Source organism: Spinacia oleracea, chromosome 2 (genome assembly GCF_020520425.1).
Source record: "Spinacia oleracea cultivar Varoflay chromosome 2, BTI_SOV_V1, whole genome shotgun sequence".
Lineage (NCBI taxonomy): Eukaryota > Viridiplantae > Streptophyta > Magnoliopsida > Caryophyllales > Amaranthaceae > Spinacia > Spinacia oleracea.
Window position 1 is genome coordinate 76,502,486 of NC_079488.1, and position 25,025 is coordinate 76,527,510.

Genomic DNA, 25,025 nt, shown 5'->3' on the forward strand with positions numbered 1-25,025 from the left:
TATTTCTTACATTGTGAATTAATGTTGCATATTAGTCACATTGTGAATTAATGTTGCATATTAGTCACATTGTGAATTAATGTTGCATATTAGTCAGACTCTTCATACTTTAGCAATACACATTTACGATACGTTCAGAACAAAATACCAGTCTGTATCATCTCAGAACGACCATCAGTAAGTTTCCACCAGGAGGTGAGAATCTTAAGCGCACAATCGACGTTGCAAGTGACAACCAAGACTAGTTTTTTGACCGGTTGAGCAGAGGAAGTTTCCCTAAAACATAAGGCATAATATTTACTTCGGCAAGACAACATATCTAGCTAGACTGTCGTAAAATTAATAAATTAACATTTGTAGGAGATTATTCCAAGAAAGAATTCGAACCCAATTTATCAGGAGGGTGATTATTCCAAGAAAGAATTCGAACCCAATTCTGGTATCGAAACAGCAATAAATTCATAGAATGCACAAAAGCTCTTTAAAATTGTATGATAATAAATCCACTAACAATTTACAATTTAGAAAGATCAGATAATATTCTGCAACTCAGTATAACTAACAACTGATGCATTTTTCAGAAAAGAAAAGACAAATGTATCATCATACAGCTACTGAATTAGCACTGGAAACAGAAACAAGCATATGTTTTGTTCTAGGCAATCCTACTCAGCTAAGCAAAAGGACAGTTTGATTCTAAGTATAGGAATATAAACATGATTTTCTATCGTTAGTCTCAAACACATTCCCAGGAACGAGTTTCTACATAAACAAGAGGCTGCGGTCTATTCTCTGTATTATAATACTTCCGTATTAGTTCTTCTAAAAAGCAAGCGAAACCCTAATCACTTCCAGAGCTTTACACACTTGTCGTGGCTAGCAGAAGCAACAAAACCTGTGACACTAGATGTAGCCAATGAAGTAATCTGTCCTTCGTGAGCAACCAAAGTCATTGTCTTGTTCTCTGTCATGTTCCAGAGTTCCAAATTCTGGCACAATAAGATTATTCAGTTCAAATACAGATCAAGTGTTGTGACTTTTTTACCAGACTGTAGGAATTATATCATATTTCTTTTTTTTTATATTATAGATTGCTCATATTTTTTATAATAGAAGGAATAAAAAGTGTTTGATGTAGAATAAACAAGGAAACTTGCCTGGTAACAGCCTATGATGAGAAGAGAAGAATAAACAGGGTGGAAAACACAGGTGTTGAATTTGTTGCCAGTACCAGTAAGCTCATGCACGCATCGCCATTTGCTGCTGCCAGAACCGACACTCCAAACTCTGACCATGTCCTCGCTTACACAGGCAAGAAGTTCACCAGAAGGATCCCAGCAGGCTGAATGAAATTTTTGAGAGTGACCCTGATACAGAACGAATTGTTGCTTTGCTTTATATAAAATTCTAAGATGCACTCAAACATTCTTATTGTTTTGAACAATTAATCACACATACTACTAGCAAGATCTAAGGGACAATATATGCAAAGGTATGCTTGGCACAAAATGTCAGACCTGTAGTTGCTCCACAACTCTGAAGTTATCTGTATCAATTATGTTGATAACAAGCTCTGACACAGCAGCAATCAACTTTCCTGTACGAGGCTGAAATCTGACCTGAACTGTGCCCCCCTGAATAAAGTAAAAACATAATTTATAATAAATAAGTAAAAAATTGTCCAATGCGGTACAATCTCATAGACAATAGATGTGACATTTTATACCTCTAGAACCTTAGGACAACTACCCTTGTTGATACTCCAAATCCGTATCTCCCCATTCGAATCGTTAGATATAATAAGATCCTCGTTGGTTGGATGGAAGTCTAATGACATAACAGAGGTAGAGTGGCCAGTGAAATTCCGAAGCGAGTAGCCAGTCTGAAAGGAAATAGGTTTCAAAGCACATGAGAAATAGTAGCATTCATTCTTGAATAGTGACAAGCAATAACAAAAACAACCTATGAAAACCCTCCTCTATGATTCAGGCAGCAAAGTAACACACTTTCTTAGAGAAAGGTATACAAACAAGATTACAAGTAACAAGGAAAACAATCATTGCCCCCTAATTTAATGGCTACTAAGATTCAGACGAAATATAAAGATGAGATATTATCGCCACGGTGCCAATCTCCCTTGTAAACAATTAATGAAGTGAATGAAAAATTAGCCCAAAAGACAGAACAAAAGGTAACTAACACTTGACCAAATGAGTTCACTCCGTGAATCAGATATATCACTGTTCGGAAGCGTAAATTGAAACATTCTCTGAACAATCAACTACAACAAATAAATTGAAAGGTCATAGAAAGAGAACTTAACACATAGAATTACGAAGTTTCCTGGTACACAAACAGAACTTAACTTGAATGCCCAATTCACATTTATGCATTTATCATTGAAATTTCCCTTTTCAAATTACAACTTTGCAGAAACAAGACCTTTAAACATTAACACAAAAAAAACACAAACGATATAAAATTAAATGCATCAAGGATGATTGCAAAAAAGGATTGTGACAGGACTGTACTGTCGAAATATTTTAACCACAAGTAACAACTACGCAGCAAGAGAGGGCATAAGAAGTAAAGAGTGTGTATACTAACATTATCAGCATCCCAGACCCTGACAGTTCTGTCAAACGATGAAGTTGCCAGCCGCGCCTTGGTTGGACTAAACCGAACATCTGTTATCATATGAGTATGTTCCTCGAGAGTGGACTTTGGTTTTTGAGTATCAGTGTACCACAACACAGCCTGCACAGGGTTTCAAGTTACAAGCATCAATCTTTATGGACATGACATAAACAGTATGAAAGATTCAAGTTCCAAAGGACAAACCTTCTTATCATGTCCACCAGTGGCAAGCAGCTTTCCATCCGAGGAGAAGTGACAACAGTTGACTTTGCTCGTGCTAGCTTGAATAAGAGCCATATCCTTGAAAGTGAAACCTAAAAAAACAGAAGATAAGGCACTTTATCGAAGTGCTCACTTGCTGAACCTTAGATGCATCGAATAATGCATGAAAAACTAGTACCTTTGCTGACTTCAATACCACGACCCATGACATCCCTTGGATCTACCTCCTCATGGGATAGGAATGACTCGACATTGTCATCCAAAGCTGCTTCATCGCCAAAGCGGTTCATATCAGCCTAAAATTCCACCACAGTGATTATCACACCACATCCAAACAAGATAAGGAGACCAAAATAAGATGGAACAAGGAAAATTAAAATAATGGATATGGAGCTTAATTACCTCACAAAGATAATAATTAAACAGCTGAAAACTCGGAACACGCTCGCTAAGATATGAAAACACACCCCTAAACTCACAAAGATCAGAGGCAGGGTTTTGGCTCACCAAAATACCATAACACAGAGTCAATATTTTATAACACTGATCTGAATAAACAAATACACGAGGGTCTTTCATATAGGACCTGACTAACAAAACCCTAATAAAATAACTCCCAAAATAGTACTACTACCTAATATAGCTAAGAATTAAAAAATATTAAAACTCAATAAATAAAACAGACACGGTTTGTTATGGAACTCGCTCTTGCATCTAATAACCTCAAAAATATCACCAGCCTCACAAGTTCAATTTAGGTATCTTTTAAAATGCTTAAAAATGTGAACTAACAAGGTCGAGGTGACAATGTGACATATTAGCAACACTTTAATTTGTCTCTCTAAGCCTTCTAAGGTGCTGTGCTTTGTGCATCAAATTATCTTTTCGAAGTCGCTATTATTCAGAATATTTTCTCTCGTTCAAGCAGTCAGACTGACCAGACTCTGAACCAGTTCCTTCTCCAATCTAGTTCTTTTAACTTTGACAAGGAATAAAAGCAGCTTACCATTTGATTTGGGGCTGATGTAAGTGTGCCCACGCTATCAGTGCCAAACACGAGAGAAGGCTTCGAGGAACCGCCACTGTGTGGTAAATTTGGCATGGACATAACATCTCCTGGTGTATGTGTCGATGGTGTAGAGGGTGCTGAACTGGGGGAAGGGCCTGCAGTATTTGCAGTACCTGAGCTATTTGCAGGACCTGAAGAATTTGGCTGCTGCTTTCTCTTCCTCCCTACCTGACTTTTTGTGGCCTTAATTGTCGAAAGGAAAAATAATAAATGAATTAAATGACAGAATGGAGTTAGGGGTAACAAAGACAAATTAAAGCATAACGAGTTCTGATAATAAAATAAAATAAAGAAATATGATAGCTTCCACTAAAATACTCGACGGCACGCTTGGAAAACATGTTAGTCTTCCCTTGTATAATGATTGCCAATCTCACTCTGGTCATTCCAAAATCCAAATTATAAACTTCTTACCATAATGATTGCCAATCTCTCTCTTTGCCTCTCTAGTTTCCATACCAATCTGCTTGAATTTTTTTTTCTTTAAGGAGTGAGAACAGAAGTGAAGTGATTAAGACGTGTTCGGATCTTTTTGTCCAATCAAAAGTCCCACTCCCTATTTCATTTGACTAGAGTGTCCTACATATTAAACGAAGGAACTGTTTTTTTTTTTTTTTTTGAGGGAAGGAAAGCAAAACTGATTGAAGAGGGAAAAAAAGATACTCCAAAAAAAATCAGGAAATATCGTCTAACTTCCTCTTTTAGTTTCATCTTCTATCTTATATTAGGGATTATAGACCTATAGCACGCTGCTTGCTGGTTTATAAATTATTGCGAAGGTGATCATTAATAGATTACAAAATGTTATTGGTGAAGTCGTTGATGGGGCACAATCCGGCTTTATTCCTAAAAGACACATAGCAGATAATACTCTATTAGCAACTGAGCTAATTAGGGGATATAATAGGAAACACATGTCCCCCAGATGTATGTTGAAAATTGACTTAAGAAAGGCATATGATTCTCTTGTATGGCCTTACTTGAGAATTATGCTTTCCGAGTTTGGCTTTCCTCAGGTGTTCTTGGGATGGGTAATGGAGTGTGTACAGACGGTTTCATATTCAATTCTCATAAATGGTAAGCCTTGTAAAACCTTTCCCTGCTAAGAAAGATCTAAGACAAGGTGATCCTATGTCACTTTTCCTTTTGCCATAGGGATGGAATATCTCTCAAGATGCTTGAGTACTTTAGAGAGTAATCCTAATTTTAATTTCCACCCAAGATGTGAAAAGGGAACGTGACTCATATGATGTTTGTTGATGATTTATTGATGTTCACTAGAGGTGATATTATGTCTATCGAGCTTATGTATGCTGAATTTATGAAGTTCTCTAAAGCGTCAGGGCTAAAAGCAAATACAGAAAAAAGTTGCTCACGCCTGTGTATTTTAAAAATGGAACATTGTAGTTGATCACGCCTGTGTATTTTGTAGTGATACTGCAACTGCAGAGCACCTCCTTTTTGCGTGTAGCTTTTCAGCTAGTATATGGAACGGTGTCCTGATGCTTTTACAGTACAACAGAATTACGAAGCTTTTATCAGATGAAATTCAAATAGTTGTTGAAGCTTGTAGACAAAAAGCACTAAAGAGGGAAGCTCCTGGGAATGTGTTTTGTTAAGTGTATCTATAATATCTGGTTGCAGGTAATAACAAAGTTTTTAGAGGTACATGTTTAGATGCTGCTCATACTCTCAAGAATGTTGTGTTTAAAGTTGCAAGTAGATGTAATGAAACTGATTGTAAACTGTTGTTTGTTGGCGGGTAACAGTTGCATTTGATGAGTCCTTGGGAGGTTAGATGATTTGTAGTTCGGATGTTTTTTTGTTTTTGTAAAGCCTTTGGCTAAAACCTTTCTTTGGTGAATGATAATACGGAGTACTTTATTTAGCAAAAAAAATAAAAAATTCAACTTGTATCTCCTAAAATTTTCTTCATTTCAGATGCAAAAAAAGTTATACAAAACTCTCATTTTCCTAGCCCCCAAAAATTAATTTACTACCCATTATCTTTCACCTTCTTCACCACATGGAGGATCGAATCTTGCGAAGCTCCTACTTTTCTTCAATTTGAAAGAAAATTCTCTTCTTTTTCCAAATCTTAAAGACAGCCATTAAGTCATTAACATGTAACTCCTTCACATAAAATTTGGAGAATCAAATTGTTTTAGTTGCAACGAGTATTAGGAAAACAGAAGGGAAGAGGGACCGCCATTAAAAGACTACAAATAACTTGCAAATTTTCAAATCAGATTATTGAGATAGAACTAAAATCTCCATGATTTGATTTTCTTCATTTGCTTTGGATTGACAAAATAATATAGAATATGGCAAAAATTTCGATTGGATAAGGGAAAATTTTACAATAACACATTCGGAGTATTTTATTTATTTATCTTTTGAAAGGAGATAGTATAAATAAGTTCTTAGACAAGTAGATAAATTAATTACAAGACAAAGTATCTTGTAGACGCTTATTGCAAGCATGAGAGCTGTAACGCGTGTAATGTAAGCCTTTCTTTCCAGCTTTATTTTTACTTTAAATGCAACATGTCGACAATTAACAATTGGGACATGAAAAGAGACATATATTGTGCGACAGAAGATCCGAACACGGATAAGGCTCTATTCTTAACGTATTTTCACTCATTTCCGACAAGTTAAGTTCCGAGCCAGTAAGTTCAGTTAATAAGGGCTACCAAGTTCAATTCACAACTACGAAAAGTTCTGGTTAATCCAGATAAGAAAAATTCTAGTGAAGATACTACACCCTAATTTGTGATGCAGAGCAGTCACCCAATGTTCTACAACTAGATGGCTGCATAAAGAAGTACTTAAAACATAGATTCTGTATAAGTAACTCTGAGCAACATTCATGCATATCAATGATATATTGTTTCCTCGAAATAACAAACCTGGTCATTTCCCCGAAATGAGTTTGACATACTAGCATCCATCGTCATGCTAGCAGAACCCATTTTATCAGGCTGGTTAAGCTGGTTAGAAATCTGAGGTGACTGGGCCGAGACTGCATTTTGAGAATTCTGCTGTTGAGGTTGGTTGTTGTTTGGTAGTTGTTGCTGCAATAAATCCAAATGTTAATATAAGATGCAAGGAACTCAATCCAATAATGCATACATCTAAGTATAAACCTTCATTAGCATATCAGAGTCCCCTCGAGGCAAAACTGGACAACCAACTTGTGCCGGTGACCCGACGTTTGGGACAACTTCGCCTACAGTACTTAGCTGTCCATCTTTCCCAAGACTCACATTTCTGTTATTAAGAATCATTCTCCTTCTGGCCTCAAGATCCATAGAAGGGGAAGCTACGTTCTGTTGTGCTTGCATGAGAAGTTGCTGCTGCATCGGAAGATGCTGCATAGGCTGGGGTGACTGACTCATAGATTTTTGTGGAGGAAGAATCCCAGGCCGCAGCGGATCAAAACCCTAAATGTCAGAACAGCATGGCATAAACAAGGCAACAACAGCGGCCTATAACAAGAAGCATGGAATTTCAACTGTCTAATGTAAGACTGAAAGATCCGAAACTCAAAAATCACATGAAGGACTTTATCGCAATAAAACTGGAAAAATGATACTAATGATGAACAATGCATAAATAGACTCAATCTCATAGCACCCGAACAAAATCCTATCAACTAGTAGAAGAACGACCCACTGAAAAGGCAAAGAGTATGAAACAAGATAATGCACAACAAATCGTCTTTGCTAAGTTCAGTAAACTAACGCGTTTTACCTCTCTGTTTTAGAGTGATGTCCTTCATCAATGATCATGAAAAGCTAAATAAAACAAGCATAGAAGCTTCCAGTGGATGTGAATGATAATACAGTCAGCTTGAAAGAAAACACAAGAAAGCAGAAGCCAATGGGATGTGGAGTATTTGATTTTGAAGATTATAATTATTTTTGCAACTTAAGGAATACAGACCAGACAGCAAGTTACAAATAGATTAATTTTTAGGGGGTGGGGGTGGGGGAGAAAAAAGAGCAAGAACAAGATAGCTTACTGTCAATGGCCACCCTTTAAGCGTCAAACTGTTACCACCTTGATTTGATCCTGCAATGTATGCATCTAATTAACATGATGAACTCGCTCATATATCTATTTATTGGAATTTCTCCTTTCCCATGAAAAGTGACATTAAATCTAAGAACTGATCGGTACATCAACCTAATACCCTCAAACTCACAAGAAAATACAACTCTTAAACCGTCCAAAAATATTTTAAGCTTCTTTAAGAACTTACCAGGAACGCCCATCAAAGACCCTTCTGAACCAGGAGGACCACCGGCTCTAGCATTAATCATGGGATGCATCTCAGATTTCATATCCTATGTCAAGATTTGGACACTGTATGAGCACAATAAACTAAAACAGACAGAAGAAGGCTCTTGATTTACAAATCTTATCCCCAAAATATCACAAGAAATAAGTTGAGAGGTTAATTCAGTATACAAAGACAAAAAAACAAAAAAAGAGGCATGTCAGCTAGTGATTATGAGAACTCATATACATACTTGTACTGAATGGGAAAGTTGTGGGCTCCGATTATGGAACTGCTGAAGATTCCCTGTCATACTTCCAGGAGTTCCATGCAAGGTTTGCCTAAAGAAAAATTTACACACTTCATTAGCAAGTATAGCAGTACCAAGAAACCAATGAGATGAGCAACAACAAACTAAGCATATTTACCCTTGATGCTGGCCACCAATTGCAACGGATTTCAGCATTGATGCATGATTTGGATCCAGAAGATGTCCTACATTGTCCCCAAACCTTTGCTGGAAAAATAGAAAAATAAAAAAGGGGACTCACCTACTGACTGAAGATGGGAAAAAGCGAGACCTTTAAGAAAAACAGAGATAGAAAAGGGTATCACACATTTCATTCTACAGTTACCTTCATGTCATCTGAAGGTTCTCTTTGAATTGGCAGCTTTAATTTATCCTCGTACATTTTTGCAGCCATAGCGTTTGCACTTCCAGGGTTTTGTCTCATATGAGGATCAGAATTTGTTATTCCATTGGCATTACCATTCAGAAGTTGGCCACCATCTCTCCGCGGTTGCTGCTGTTGTTGTTGCAGTTGTTGTGCTTGTGCTTGTGCCTGCGCCTGTCTTTGCATCGCCAATTGCTGCATTTGGAACTGCTGTGATTTTTGTTGCTGCGTTTGTTGGTGTTCCCTTGCTTTGGACATTTGTGTCTGTCATTCAGAAGCAAGATACAACATAAATTGACTTCCAACTATTCCAACAATGGATGAAGGAAAAGAGCACACAGTTACGTCACATAACTCATTACTACAAGCTAAAAATCTGTAAGAGTCCTTCAGATACTTAAACTAACTCCTGTAGTCTAGCCTTTGTCATTCAGTTGCTTTTATGGACCGAATCTCCTAGTTGAAACTTGTAGCTCATGATACACTATTAATAACTGACAACCAATATTTGAACTACAAAACATTTAAAGGGAAATTGAAGAAACCATATATTTACAAAAGGATATTCTAGAACTGAAGAATATGTTACAACCTTCTAGCCATGACACTAGGAGTGCTTACGGAGTTGATCTTTCAACCATGGTTACCCACCTACCATCGCCTTGCAGAGTTGGTCTTTTCAACTATGGTTAGCCTTGGCCAGAGGAGGGTTGGGATAGAACTCATAGAAGCCTAGAAGTCCCTTCTTACCTTTGCCAGGGGAAAATAAAACATCATCAAGCCGTCAAGGTAGTCTTTCTGTTTGTATAAAATTGAATCCTTACTACACCCCCTTCCCAATATCACAAGTGCTAACCCCTTCATATAAATTAAAGATTGATTTTTCGTTGACTCAGAAAAGAAGGGGGAAATTACAGTAAACCAGGGGCTCCTATTAGCTTCAACAGCTAAATTTGGAAAGATTGAGAGCCCCCCCACCCCAAAAAATGTCTTGCCCTACGTATTGGGGCCCTAATATTGTACTTGAGACTTGAGAGACTCTAAGCATACCCGAAAACTTTCATTTAATTAAAGATGAATTGTTAATATCTACAACAACTGTTATATTGCAATACTTTTGGTTTCCCATTTGGTCAAAATCCAGTTTCAATCACCGACATTTTTAACATTTTATGTTGGTAAAATGCAACTCGAATAAACATCTAAATATTCCAATGATTTTTGTAAAAGAAAACCAAAAGACACCAGACTCACACCAGTCATACCAATGTCATTATGCAGCTCAACTTACACAAACTTGTACAGCAGACATCTGGACTAAACATAACCCCTACTAGAGTTTCTGAAGAAAGAATTTTTACTGAGGACAAACATAAAGAAAACGCACCCTAGCTAATCCTAGAATTTGTAAAAACTAACAGTTCACACAGGAAGCACCACATATACTAGATAAAGCAGAACAATTAAGAAAAAAGCCTTTTGAACAAAAACAAATGAAAATCACACCTCGATATAAGAAGCAGCAGCATCTGAGTGCTTTTCATTAGTCCTTGCAATGAATATATCCCAAAATACCGACCACCACTCGAACAGAAACCCGCCAGGGGCATCGATTGCTATGTAATCAAATGAGGAGGGCATCACATACATCAGAACAATTAAATTAAACACAGGGTACGGAAATTTTCATGATTCAGCATACACATTTTTCTTGAGGCTCCACTTACCAACAGGGTCTGTAGATACTTTTCCTTCTTGCTGAAAAGCTTTAGCAGAAGCATGTAACTTCCTCTTTACAAAGTAATCATGTATATATACATCCAACCTGTCACCCAAGGAGCAACTACCAAGTAATAAGACTCATCATACAACCAACACAGAAACCAAAACAATAACAACAAAAACAAAAAGTAAAAGTAAAACGGAAATAAATCACTAAAACCCTAAATTTCACTTTAATACGTATCGATTTTACAATCCAAAATTGATTTCAGGTAATTAGGTTGTCTAATTCTGAAAAAACACTAATAGTAAACAATAATCCCCATGAAGATACAAGCCCTAAAAATCACTGTAAAATCAGCAATAAAAAATAAAAATAAAAACAAGAACACAACAAACCCAGATTGAAAATCAACTAATACACAAAACCCATCAAGAAATTTAATCAAAAGGCTCAATTTTAATCAAACCCAATAAACCCCAACTCAAAATTAATCACATAAACATGAACTTTATTGGTTAAAATTTTAACTTTATTGATTTAAAGGTTCTATCTTTACGATTCTACAGTTGGTAGAACCAAGATATAAAAGAACATGATGAGAGAGAAAAGTGAATTTGAGCAAAAACAAACTTACATTTTATCGGCTTCCCAGTTTGTCTGCGACATAGTTGAAAAGCTCAGAATCACCAGACGTCAGATTGTTACAGAAAATTGGAATTACAGATAGATAGATAGATAGATACTAGTATTATTTAGTTGAATACTCAGAAAAAGTGGATTAGCAAAGCCAACCAGTATTTTTTCTGCTACTACACACGGGAGAGGAAGGTTCTTCCAATTTGATTACACCTTATTTCTTAATCCGTATTTATAAGGATTAACAATTTCTTTCTCTTTTTCTTGTGGGTTTTTTCTCGTATTTTCTCCCCTTTTTCTTGGACTGAAAACGAGTTGACTCCTCTGAGTTTTCTGGTAATACTTTGATCACCTTCTTAAAGTTTGTGAAATGTTTTAGGTTTTTTTTAGGGTAATGTTTTAGGTTTTCATTATACCAGGAATATTCTAAAAACTAGATTTTACTCCGTGTGACGCACATATTCTATTAAATTGTAATTTAATTAATATAAAATGTCTATATATTTCAACTGTTATATTTTATATTAGATTAAATTTTATCCCGTGTGATGCACGGATTTTATTAAATTGTTAAGTTAAAATAAAACTGTTATACTCTGTATATACCAATTTTATATATTAAATTAGAATAATTTTTTATTGTATTTCATTTTAGATTTTTTTTTTTTTAATTATGAGAGTGTTTGATATTGGATGAAATTGTATATGCGTAATGTTGTGGGATCTTTTACGGTGCTGACGTGGCACGCGTTCCTCGGAGGTATCAAGTATGACCTGGCCTGAACTTCTGGCAACCTGCAAAACAAGAATATTCCCGTAGGAATATTCCCTCCGATGCTTAAGTAAGTATAAGCTAGAGAGATAAATAATTTGTAGAGATAAGGCAGAGCAAAGATAGTTTTAGGTTGGTGGGAATGAATTGAATGCCTTTACCTTGGGATCTGAGCTATTTATGGTGCTAGGGTTTCTTGGGAACTGTTCCCTCAACCCTAGCTGTGGGGTGTGTGCCCCTTGGGGATTTAGGACACGTGTCATTTGGCCCACAATGATGAGCCTTTTACAAATTGGACTTGGCTTCTCAGAGAGGATGCGCTTTCCAAAATGGGGTTGTGCTCTTATTTCGTTTAGGTACCAAGGTTTGGGCCTTCTTCCTAGGCTTGGGCCCGGCTGGCCGGTATTGGTCATTGTAGCCTCTTTGGGCCTTGTGGTGGAGATATTCAAGCCCACATCATTTGCCCCTCATGAGGAGTGAAAACAGACGTTAGTTTTCACTGCTCTTGGAGTGTTCAATGGGATGACGACGCGTGACAGGGGTAATCATTTCTTACCCCTCTATGATTAAGTGGCCATTTCGAGTGACTTTCCCCCTCATTTCTAGCGATTACTTGAGAGCTATAAGAGGAGGCGATTTCCGGCGTCTTTACATCCACCGAAGTTCACTGTAGCGCCGCCACAATCGTCGAAGCCTTGTTCTTGCAGTTCTTCATCAAAGTTCTTCACAAACTCTCTTTGATCTATCAGGTAATGCTTTCTTTTGGAAAATTTGTTTGTTGATTTGGATCCTTCCCACTTCTCTTTTCTCAGCTATGCAAGGGGTACGTCAAACTGAGGGCGTCAACTTGTCCCTTTGACGCCTTCTCTTTTCAAGTAATGCCCATGTCTTGAGCCAAGTCTTCAGCCTGTGCAGGATTTTATGGCGCGGGTAGAGGACGAAGAGAAATTCGAAGGAGAATCTTCTTCTCCCATAGAGGAGGACGTCCCCGAGTGCGCCGATGTCGCGCCGACGAGCACGTCAGGTGGGGAGGAAGGTCACCTTCACCCCAGCGCAATCTTCCCACTTCAGACGTGGCTGAACTTCCTCACCCTCAAGGGGAAGGACTATGGGAGGTCTCTGAATCTAGGCTCGGAATATAAGTTTCGTATGCCGGCTGGTATGGACTGCACCAGCTTTGGACTGGTGGAAGGGGAATTCGCCGTGTACGGCTCTCTTCTGAAGCTTGGTATGAGATTCCCCCCTCACCCCTTTGTGGTGGAGTTGCTGGACGGCTTCAACATTGGCCTGAACCAAATGTCCCCCAGCTCTTGGGCGGGTGTGTTCGGCTCGCTCGTTGTGAGCTCGAAGGTATCACTCCTTCCTTCCCGGCGTTCCTAAGGATCGCCTCCATGTCCCAAGTTTCAAAAGCCGTCGCGGGTTGGCTAATTCTTACGTACAAGGGAGCTTATCAGACGGTGATGGGGAAGGCGTCCAAATGGCATCACTGGAGGAAAAAGTGGGTGGTCATCAAAACCACAAATTTGGAGATGTGCGAGCGGATGAGACGTTGGAACGTCAAGCCCAACTTGGTTGGAAAAGGAAGCTCTTTCCCTCCGGTCTCCGCCGTTCTCTGGGAACGGATCTCGTCGTTGTTCAAGGCCAAGCCACTCGTCATTAAGGACAAGACGGCCTACATACCCGAGGGGTGGTTGCCTCATCTGGATCAACTGGGCGATCCCGTTTTCCTCTCGGCTGTGGTCTTGTGTCCATATATGCCGAGAGGTAATGTATCTATACTTCCAATCCTTCACTGTTTCATCAAAACTATACAAATGTCTTTATTTGTTTTTTCAGACGAGGCCATGGATAAGCTGGACGATGCCTCCAAAGGCCAAGTGGATATGCCGTCCTGGCTGGCGAAGGTACTTGACGCCAGCACCTATAAGGCTTGGCAGCGTCAGCAGGCGGCCGAGCAAGCCATGCCAGAGCAGATGGCTCCCCCTCCTGCTGAGGAGAAGGTATTGATCAAACCTTCCTATGTAATTCCCTTTATTGTTTGCAACTTATATGTTCTCATTTCTTCAGAAGGCGAGGAAGACGGCCACGGACGAGGCACCTTCTTCTAAGCGCAGGGCTGGCGGCCCAGGGAAACCCGTCTTCAAGTCAACGGCTTCGAAGGCTCCTAAGGTGTTTGCCGTCCCCAAGGCTGCATCCGCTTCTCCTAGCTTCCAGAAAGCTGGAGAGACGGCTGATCCTCTTGCGGGGATTCCTGAAGCCGTCCGCCGAAACATTCCTCTGAAGGCGGCGGAAAGAGCTAGGAATTCTGGGGGTAAGTTTTACTCCAACATCGTAACTACCTGCCGTTCCTCGTCTAGCAGTTCTATAGTCTCTCCCAGGGATTCTAAGGCCGTTGTTTTTCCCATAGAAATTCCCGACCCTCAGAAAGACATTGATGTTGAATTGGATCAGATCCCTTCTTCAGGCGGGTTCAATTCTCATGACCGCAGGAAGATAATGACGTTGATGCGCAATGTCATTCCTCCCAAGTATGTTGAGACTCTCCCCGAGGCGGCCGAGAATATGTTTGCCGCTATGCAGTCCTCGACACTGGATGTGAGTTTCAATATGCCTTTATTTTTTACACTTGTTTCTCTTTGTTTTACTCTTGCTGTTTTTGTGCAGATGTTCATTCTGCTGGACTCGCTGAAGAAGTGGCGCACTGCTTTGGTGCATGAAGAGGCTCGACACCGTCTTCTGGCCAGTCAGTGTGGCGATCAACATTTTGCTGAGCTGGAGAAACTTCGCTTTGACAGGCGGGAGGAGATTGACGTTGTGACCACCGCCCTGGCCTCCCAAAATGCTGAGAACGCGGCTCGTCTCCTGCAAATTGATCAGAACTTTTCTGAAATGGAGGACCTTTCTAAGAAAATCAAGGAGAAAGAAGCTGAGTTTTCTCGTCTTGATACTCAGTTTAAGGAGTTGGAGGTCCAGCTGGAGGCGGCTCGCAAGGAGGTTGCTTCGTCAAAGAGTGTTCCCGACCAGTCGGCCATGCTAGGTGAGAAATCAACCCGAAGGGGTATGAAGCTTGCATGGAATGCCGAATTTGCGAGTGAACGTCCCTTCATCTGGTTCGAGAAGTTCCTCACCTATCAGATTGAGGTGGAGAAGGCTCAGAAGGAAGGACGCACTCCTCCTGAGTTTGTTCCCAACGAGGATGAGGAATGAGAGCTCCTAGGCGTCTTGTATTTATTTTGAACATGTTTTCATGACGCCTTGCTTAGTGGCATTGTGCATAATTTTTGTAATTATGACTAACTTTTTGGAATGACATGGCGTCTTTTGAACGTCCTATTGCTTTTTAGCTTTTGTCATCTTTTTTGTGATTGATTCTATGATTATGTCTGACGCCTCCGACTTGAGACGTCAGATGCCTGCCCTGGTCTTTTTGCCGAGGTCTTTAGCTACTTTATATAGCTATGTTTAGAAATGTGTAACCCCTGTGTTCTAGGTGATCAGCCTAGTGAGGGTGCTAATCTGGGCCACTTCTTAGGCCTTTAAACGACTAGTCTTTATTTCTAGGGAGAACGTTAGTTTGCATTTCTCCGAGGAATTTGATAACATATTTGCCATAAAGATTTCCCAGCAAGGCCGGCTTGCAGGGAATTTTTCATTTAATATTTAAAACATGCTACATGGTGCGTCTAGGTTCTAGACGTCTTTACAAACATATAATCAAGATAAGTGTCAATCTAGAAAAAGTACTTCTTGAGGTTATCCGCATTCCATGTACGCAAGATCGGACGTCCCTGCATGTCCTGGATCCGGTATGTTCCGTCTCGAACCTCCTCGTAAATCTCATATGGACCTTCCCAAGTAGGGGTGAGTTTCCCTTGTTCATTGGCGCGTCCGACGGCTTCCATTTTCCTAAGCACAAAATCTCCGACTTTTAGTATTCTTCTAGAAACCCTTTTGTTGTACTCCCTCGTCATTCGGAGTTTGTATAGCCGCTGTCGTAGAGCCGCGTTCCCTCTTGTTTCTGGTAAGAAATCCAAGGCCGCCTTCATCCTTTCCCAATTGGCATCTTCATTAAACAACATGACGCGCAGAGTTGGTTCACACATTTCAATGGGTAGGACGGCTTCAGCCCCATAAGCTAACAAAAATGGTGTTTCTCCTGTGGAATTTTTTGCCGTGGTCCGTATAGACCATAAAACATTGGGTAACTCGTCGGCCCATAAGCCCTTTGCCTCATCAAGCTTCTTCTTCATCCCTTCAGAGATGATTTTGTTGAATGCTTCTACTTGTCCGTTAGCTTGGGGGCGTCCTACTGATGCAAAACATGATGTGATACCATGGTCAGCCAACCAATCTTCCAATTTGGGCGTCTTGAATTGTGGCCCATTGTCGAAGACAATAGACTGAGGCACGCCAAATCTTGTGATTATGTTTTTCCAGATGAATGCTCTCACATCTTGTGCCTTAGTGTTCTTTAAAGCTTCAGCTTCTACCCATTTAGTGAAGTAGTCGACGACAACTATTACATAACGCAATCCTCCTGGTGCCGTCGTATAGGGGCCTAATAAGTCCATCCCCCATTTGGCGAATGGTATAGGGCTAGTGATTGGCGTCAGTTTCTGCGCTGGCCGTCGAATTAGGTGAGCAAATCGTTGGCATTTATCACACCGCTTGACCAAGTTGAGAGCGTCTTCTTTAAGAGTGGGCCAATAGTATCCGGTTCTTAGGGATTTTTCTGCCAGGGCCCTCCCTCCTATGTGAGAGCTGCATAATCCCTGATGAAGATCTTCCAGTACTTTCTGCCCCTTCTCGGGGGTTACGTAGCGAAGAAGAGGCCGTGAGAAGGCTTTTTTGTATAGAGTCCCATTCCATATCTCGAACCAGGTGCATTTCTTTTGTAATCTTTCTGCCTGCTTGGGATCATCAGGGAGTACTCCATTCATTTTGAAGTTGACAATATCATCCATCCAGGTGGCTGTTCGGTCTAAGATGTCTGTTCTCGAGGCGTCAATGCTTTTGAACTGTTTTACCTCCCAGAATACATGATGTGGCGTGTCGCAGGATGCTGAGCTTGCCAGCTTGGATAAAGCGTCTGCCTTGTTATTTTCAGACCGGGGTATATGTTGTATCTCAAAGTTAGACAGCTGCTGAACTTCTTGACAGACCTTTTCCAGATATTTTATCATGGCCTCATCCTTGGCCTCATATTCTCCTTTTACTTGACTGACGATTAACTGCGAGTCAGATAAAACCAGGACGTCTGTCGCGCCCGCGGCTTTTCTCATCTGAATTCCAAGGGCTTCGTATTCAGCTTCGTTGTTTGACGCCTGAAAGTTAAAACGCATTGCATATTCATAGATATCCCCTTCTGGTGATTCGCAGATAATGCCGGCTCCTGACCCGTTCTGGGTGGCAGAGCCGTCCACATGAACTATCCACTGGGTTTTCTCATTTTTCAAATAGGGTGGCTTGGTCAGTTCCGCAATGAAGTCAGCAAATGCCTGTCCCTTTATTGCCTTCTGCGGCTCATACGAAATATCAAACGCGTTAAGCTCAATTGCCCAGTTGAGCATTCTTCCGGACGCTTCTAGATTGGTGAAAGGCCGCTTTAGCGGTTAATCCGTGTATACTACCAGTCGATGAGCCAGGAAATATGGACGGAGCTTCTTACTAGCCAAGAACAGAGCGAAGCCAAACTTTTCAACTGTTGGATATTTGAGTTCAGCATTCTGCAGCATGTGGCTGACAAAGTAAACAGGTAGTTGCGTCCCATCCCTTTCTGTAAGCAAGACGGCACTTAGTGCGTACTCTAAGATGGCAAGGTACAGATACAAGACTTCTCCTGAGAGAGGGCTGACTAGTCGTGGCAAAGTATGCAAGTGTTCTTTTAGACGAAGGAAGGCGGCCTCTGCCTGCGACGTCCACTCAAACTGGGTGCCCTTTTTGATGGTACTGAAAAAGTAATGACACTTGTCTCCAGCTCTAGATAAAAATCGTCCCAAGGCGGCAAGACATCCAGTTAGGCGTTGCACATCTTTGACCGTCCTTGGCGACGTCATATTGATGACCGCCTGCACCTTGTCCGGATTTGCTTCAATGCCCCTTTCGTCAATCAAGAAGCCAAGGAACTTGCTAGAGGATACCCCGAATATGCACTTCTTGGGATTGAGTCTCATTTGGTATGTCCTGAGGGTCTCAAATGTTTCTCTCAAATCGTCGAGGTGATCCATCTTCTGTTTGCTTTTTACAATCATGTCGTCGATATAGGCTTTTATATTCCTCCCCAGCTGCTTTGCGAAAACTGTGTTCACCAACCGTTGGAAGGTGGCTGGGGCATTTTTTAAACCGAAAGGCATTACTTTGTAGCAGTATAATCCTTGTTCCGTGACAAATGACGTCTTCTCTTGATCTTCGGGCCACAATGGGATCTGGTGAAATCCGGAGTAGGCGTCCATGAAGCTCATCATGGCATGTCCGGCCGTTGAGTCGACGAGTTGGTCTATCTTTGACAGTGGGAAACTGTCCTTGGGGCAAGCTTTGTTGAGATCGGTGTAATCAACACACATCCTCCATGCCCCATTGGGCTTGGGTACCAGTACTACGTTAGCTACCAAGTCTGGGTACTGACACGGACGTATGAAGCCAGCATCCATTAGTTTCTTAACCTCGGCTGCGGCGGCCAAATTTCTTTCTTCTCCATGATTCCTCTTCTTCTGGCGTACTTGCTTTATGGCGCTATCCACATTTAGCTTATGCACGGCCACCGCCGGATCAATGCCTGGCATCTCCTCTACCGTGAAGGAAAATATTTCCTTGTATTCTCGGAGCATTTGCACTAATGCTGCTGACATGGGGTCGTCAGGGTGAACCCCAATGGGGACCGTTCGAGACGGGTCTGCTAAGTCTAGAATTATAGCATAGTGTGCTCCCACTGGCTCAGGTCGTCTTTCTGCATTGTGCTCCGTTGGTGTCTCCTGGGTTTTACGACGGCTTGCCAGAGGTTTAGCTTGCTCTTTTCCCTTTGGAGAGGCTCCCCAGGCCGTTGGCTCCAATGTCGATAAGTAACAATCCCTGGCCAACTGTTGATTTCCATAGAGAGACCCAACACGTCCGTTACTTCCGACAAATTTGACCAGTAGTAAATGAGGAACGATCATAGCTTTTAGGTCGTTGAGTGTTGGACGGCCGAGTATGATGTTGAATGTGGTGAGGTTTGCTACAATTATAAACCTGATGACAACTTCTTTGGTCACTGGGGGAACTCCAATAGAGGCCGGGAGTAAAATGGAGCTGATTGGACGAACGATTCTCCCTCCGAATCCTACCAAGGGCCCGTACACTTTTTCTATGGCTTCAGGATCGTGTCTTAATTTCCGCAGACATTGCAGACTGATTATGTCAGACGAGCTCCCCGTGTCCACCAGTACTCTCTTCACCTTGAGATTAGCCACCTTAATCTCTATAACTAGAGGGTCATCATCATATGGCGCTGCCGCCCTTCTGTAATCGTCTTTGGAAATTTCTACAGAGGGTAGATTCTTCTGTGCTGGGCAAAGATAAGATGGACATTTTTGCCGTCCTTCCTTACATCGTTCTCCTGCAGCTATTCCCCCTGATATTACCATAACTCTTTCGTCTGAATACTTCTTAGAGGTGGGGCTCACTTCTTTGTCCGCGTCCTTTAAATGGATGTACTGGCGGAGGTGTCCTTCAGCCGCGTGGTCACTTAATATCTTCCTCAACATCCGACAATTTTGGGTGTCATGTCCTTCGTCGTTGTGGAAAGCACAGAAAGGGGCCTGTTGACTGGAGGTGGTCAGTCGTCGGGGGGACGGTTCTATTCCTAGACTCGGTCCCTCAGCAAGGAGGATGTTTTCAAGAGCCGTGTTGAATATAAAGGAACCCCTAGAGGACGACTTCCTTCGCCTTCTTTTCTCCTCAGAGCCGCGGCCATTCGCTCTCATGCTGTCTTCTAGGAGCCTCTAGAGAGTGATGGCCCTGGGCCTCATTTTTCTTCTGTGAAGTTCGTCTCGTCCATCTTCCTGGACGTTCCTCTTTGACATGCCGACTCTCTTTCTCCAGGGTGCGTCTTTTCATAGGTGAGTCGGGATCTTCTGACAAAGACTCTACCATCCTGCCATTATCGTGCTTAGGATTGACTTCGTGAGCGCCGTTCAACAAGTGCTGCACAGAAATGGTGGCAGCAGGCCGGCTAGCTGCCGCGTCACAATGAGTGTTGGACCCATCTTTAGACACCCCTCCTCTGGCTGGGAGTCCCGTTTTGTCCTCGGATTTTCCGCACTCAGTTTGAAGTTCAGCCATGACACTGTACCTCCCCACAGACGGCGCCAAATGTTGTGGGATCTTTTACGGCGCTGACGTGGCACGCGTTCCTCGGACGTATCAAGTATGACCTGACCTGAACTTCTGGCAACCTGCAAAACAAGAATATTCCCGTAGGAATATTCCCTCCGATGCTTAAGTAAGTATAAGCTAGAGAGATAAGTAATTTGTAGAGAGAAGGCAGAGCAAAGATAGTTTTAGGCTGGTGGGAATGAATCGAATGCCTTTACCTTGGGATCTGAGCTATTTATAGTGCTAGGGTTTCTTGGGAACTGTTCCCTCAACCCTAGCTGTGGGGTGTGTGCCCTTGGGGATTTAGGACACGTGTCATTTGGCCCACAATGATGAGCCTTTTACAAATTGGACTTGGCTTCTCAGAGAGGATGCGCTTTCCAAAATGGGGTTGTGCTCTTATTTCGTTTAGGTACCAAGGTTTGGGCCTTCTTCCTAGGCTTGGGCCCGGCTGGCCGGTATTGGTCATTGTAGCCTCTTTGGGCCTTGTGGTGGAGATATTCAAGCCCACATCACGTAATATTAATAATTAATTAATAAAAATATCTACATGGCATTTAATTATTTATCTATGTGGCACTCGACTTTTTTTAATTCAAAATTAATTTTGAAATCTTATTTTTCATTGGCCGAAACCATTATATTTTGAACGTAGCGCTCTAATGTTGGATTAATGTTTGATTTTGGATTGAATTTTATTTTATTTTAGATTAGTTTTTGATTTTGGATGAATTTTATTTTAGATTTATTTTTTAATTATTAAAGTGTTTGATTTTAGATGGAGTTGTATATATTAGTAATTAATTAATTAAAATATCTATGTGGCACCTATTTGATTACCTATGTGGCACTCATTTTTTTTTAATTCAAAAATAAATTGAAAATCTTATTTTTCATTGGCCGAAACAATTAGTAATCCTACGTGGCGTTCTAACAATTCAGCAAATATTCCTCCTATATATATATATATATATATATATATATATATATATATATATATATATATATATATATATATATATATATATATTAGATTTGATTTGATTTGATTAGTTTTTGATATTTGATTGAATTTCATTTTGGATTATTTTTTTTAATTATTAGAGTGTTTGATTTTGGATGAAATTGGCGTAATATTAAAAATTAATTAATAAAAATATCTACATGGCACCTAATTATTTATCTAAGTGGCACTCGACTTTTTCAATTCAAAAAAAGATCGAAATCTTATTTTTCATTGGCCGAAACCATTATGTTTCCTACGTGACGCTATAATGTTGGATTAATGTTTGATTTTGGATTGAATTTTATTTTAGATAAGTGTTTGATTTTGGATGAATTTTATTTTAGATTTTTTTTTAATTATTAGAGTGTTTGATTTTAGATGGAGTTGTATATATTATTAATTAATGAATTAAAATATCTATGTGGCATCTAATTAATTATCTACGTGGCACTCGATTTTTTTAATTTAAAATCTTATTTTTCATTGCCATTAGATTTTCCACGTGGCGCTCTAATAATTCAGCAAATATTTTAGTCCATGCGATGCACGGATTTTATTAAATTGTTAAGTTAAAATAAAACTCCTATATATTTCAACTGTTATATTTTATATATTAGAATTAATGTTTGATTTTGGATTGAATTTCATTTTAGATTTATATTTTTATTATTAGAGTGTTTGTTTTTGGATTGAATTTCATTTTAGAATTATTTTTTAATTATTAGAATGTTTGATTTTGGATGGAGTTGTATATATTACTCCCTCCGTCTCTTTTTACAAAAGGTCTTGCGCGCACTAGGTGTACAATAAATTTATTGTACACCAAGATAACTTTTATCCATTTTTTTGTAACTTTAACATAGTTTTGATTAACTTTTATATTAGTAAAAATAACGTTGATAGATAAACATTTTAAAGAGTTAAATGATTAATTTTGTACATTATTAGTGATTTTGAAGAAATAAGTTTTATTAAAATGAAAACATTTATCACTAAAAAATGGATAACTTTTACATATATACGCTTAACTTTTAAACATTTTGAGTTAACTTTTACTCTGGTGTACAATATTTATTGTACAACCCTTGTAAATAAAAATGTGTACTCTTTTTATTCTTTACGTTTTCCTTTTGGTATTTCAAAATGTTCATTACATTTCCTTTTTTATTATCACATAAATGACTTAGTATTCTATCAAAATTTGTGTCCAATTATTATTTTAACCAATTAAATTCATTGGGTCATTTAATCTCTCACACTTTGGGACATTATATTTTTCTCATTTCCCAATATCAGAATTTTGATTAAAGTGAAAACATTATAAATAAACGTAAATTATCTTGTTTAAATAAAAAAAATTGAGGAATCTCGATGCAAATTAATTAAGCGTTAAAATGCATGAAAAATACCAAACGTAAAATACAAAAAGAGACGGAGGGAGTAGTAATTAAATAATTAAAATATCCATGTGGCGCATAATTAATTATCTACGTGGCACTCAAATTTTTTAATTCAAAATTAAATTATAAATCTTATTTTTCATTGGTTGAAACCAATAGTAATCCTACGTGGCGCTTTAATAATTAAGCAAATAGTAATCCTACGTGGCGCTTTAATAAACCATTAAATTTAAAATCAAACATTAATCCAATATTATTTTTGATTGGCCGAAACCATTATTTTTGATTGCCCTGCATAGCTACTATTAGATTAATGTTTGATTTTAAATTGAATTTTATTTATTTTATTTTAGATTAGTGTTTGATTTCGGGTGAATTTTATTTTAGATTTATTTTTTAATTATTAGAGTTTTTTTATTTTAGATGGAGTTGTATATATTTAATTAAAATATCTACGTGGCACCAATTAATTATCTACACGGAAATCGATTTTTTTAATTCAAAAATAAAGTAGAAATCTTATTTTTCATTGGCCGAAACCATTAGTAATCCTACGTGGCGCTATAATAATTCAGCAAATATGCCTATTGGATTAATGTTTGATTTTATATTGTATTTTATTTATTTTATTTTAGATTAGTGGTTGATTTTGGATGAATTTTATTTTAGATTTATTTTTTAATGATTATAGTGTTTGATTTTAGATGGAGTTCTATATATTAGTAATTAATTAATTAAAATATCTATGTGGCACCTAATTAATTATCTACGCGGCAATCGATTTTTTTAATTCAAAAATAAATTAGAAATCTTATTTTTGATTGGCCGAAACCATTAGTAATCCTATGTGGCGCTCTAATAATTCAGCAAATATATATATATATATATATATATATATATATATATATATATATATATATATATATATTAGATTATGAAACGATAATTGGTTAATAGCTTCTTATTTATTGAGCAACTTTCCTTAAGAATTAATAATGAATCGTGTTTTTATTAATTGAAATTAATGTGTGGCCCGGACGATGTCTTGATTTCTACATTGAATAGTTAAAATTTTAGATTTTTCTTGAGCTTTGACCAAAATATTTGTATTGCATAGATTGAAAAAATCCGTCAACTATACAGACACGCTACGTCATTCATCATGCCAAATAATTTTTCAATTAGATCATCTTATAATTTGTTATCTTGTGGAACTATGTGCTTCAAATTAATAAACACAGAATTAGATACATATGCAGCTATGCAGGGCAATCCTATAGTTGATGCTTATGAGATTTATGACATATTTTTTCATGTTTGTCCTAATGCTTTAACTATTATAATTTTTTTCCAAAATAGTCCATAGAAATTAAAAAGTCACATAAAGTTGTAGTAATTGTTTAGACTTCTTGATAACATTTATTTATAAATTAATTAGTATGAAGAGATAAACCACAACTGGGGGTTGGTTAAGATGGTAATGAGAGGTACCATCCACATTTGAGGTTTGGTGCAATGTATCGGAGCAGAGTTTAGAGTGACCTCCCATCGTTCACCAGATATCGCGGAGAACCGCTACTCGACGCAGTTGAAGAGCAGAAGTGTTGGTCCTTGACTCATATCATTCTCATTCCCCTTATTTCGTTTATGTTAGTGGAATCTTCAATGAGCAAGAATTTCATTAGTCAAACTAAACTTCGATTATTCTTCCTCGTCACATTCAAACGCAACGAGTTTTATTATTCAAACCATGACAATCAAGGACTCTTATTAGCGACCACGACCTAAAAGGTTGTCTTCTTCTCTCATGTCATCACGAAAATGCAAGTATAGCCCCTCGCAAACAAACTCAACTTTCAATACACGTGTTCAGTAAAAAAAACGATAATTTCACAATTATTTACTAAGTTAATGCCAATTTACTATTTCATCTTTATGTTAAATAGAAAACATTTTCCGTGAAATTTAACATCTTTCAAATATGTTTACTTCTTTCTCAATTAAAAGTAATTCTAAAATCTAAATACTTGAGATTCTAAGGATAAAGTCTGATTAATTAGTTTCCTTTTTTTGTTGATACTTTTTTTTACATTATTTTTTTTGATAATTTACAAAAAAAAAACAAAAATTCATGATTTTGCATGGTACTAATGTCTATGTGTTACAAGTTACAAATTCATGATTCTGCAAGGTACTTCCGATGAGCCTTTTTCCCTTGTGCTCTGTATTACAGACCAGGCTACAAA

At 38.7% G+C, this 25,025-nt stretch overlaps 1 protein-coding gene across 4 annotated transcripts; it reads right to left on the reverse strand.

Annotated features, from left to right (window-relative positions):
- Positions 1 to 478: 478 nt before the first annotated feature.
- LOC110774974 (transcriptional corepressor LEUNIG) lies at positions 479 to 11,602 on the reverse strand. 4 transcript variants are annotated; one of them, XM_021979577.2, is made up of 18 exons: positions 11,248 to 11,602; positions 10,615 to 10,712; positions 10,394 to 10,503; positions 8,849 to 9,151; positions 8,642 to 8,730; positions 8,467 to 8,554; positions 8,196 to 8,280; positions 7,956 to 8,005; positions 7,078 to 7,374; positions 6,841 to 7,005; positions 3,866 to 4,111; positions 3,038 to 3,155; positions 2,842 to 2,951; positions 2,608 to 2,757; positions 1,727 to 1,882; positions 1,518 to 1,634; positions 1,158 to 1,367; positions 479 to 989 (listed from the first exon to the last, which is right to left on the reverse strand). In XM_021979577.2, exons 1-18 carry the CDS (start codon positions 11,277 to 11,279, stop codon positions 846 to 848), a joined length of 2,568 nt encoding a protein of 855 aa, XP_021835269.1. In that variant the 5' UTR covers positions 11,280 to 11,602; the 3' UTR covers positions 479 to 845. The 4 variants fall into 4 exon arrangements, with proteins under 4 accessions (XP_021835269.1, XP_056693041.1, XP_021835270.1 ...); XM_056837063.1 differs by having other exon boundaries at positions 7,198 to 7,374; positions 11,248 to 11,590; XM_021979578.2 differs by having other exon boundaries at positions 7,198 to 7,374; positions 10,615 to 10,730; positions 11,248 to 11,590.
- Between the last annotated feature and the right edge of the window lie 13,423 nt (positions 11,603 to 25,025).

Bases quoted from the DNA above. Each gene is read 5' to 3' on its own strand.
- LOC110774974 (XM_021979576.2), bottom strand. From the start codon at position 11,279: ATGTCGCAGACAAACTGGGAAGCCGATAAAAT. The intron at 8,006-8,195 runs GTAAGTTCTTAA...CATACATTGCAG, and splicing joins GTCTTTGATGGGCGTTCCTG to GATCAAATCAAGGTGGTAAC. The intron at 1,368-1,517 runs GTCTGACATTTT...GTTCTGTATCAG, and splicing joins GAGTTGTGGAGCAACTACAG to GGTCACTCTCAAAAATTTCA.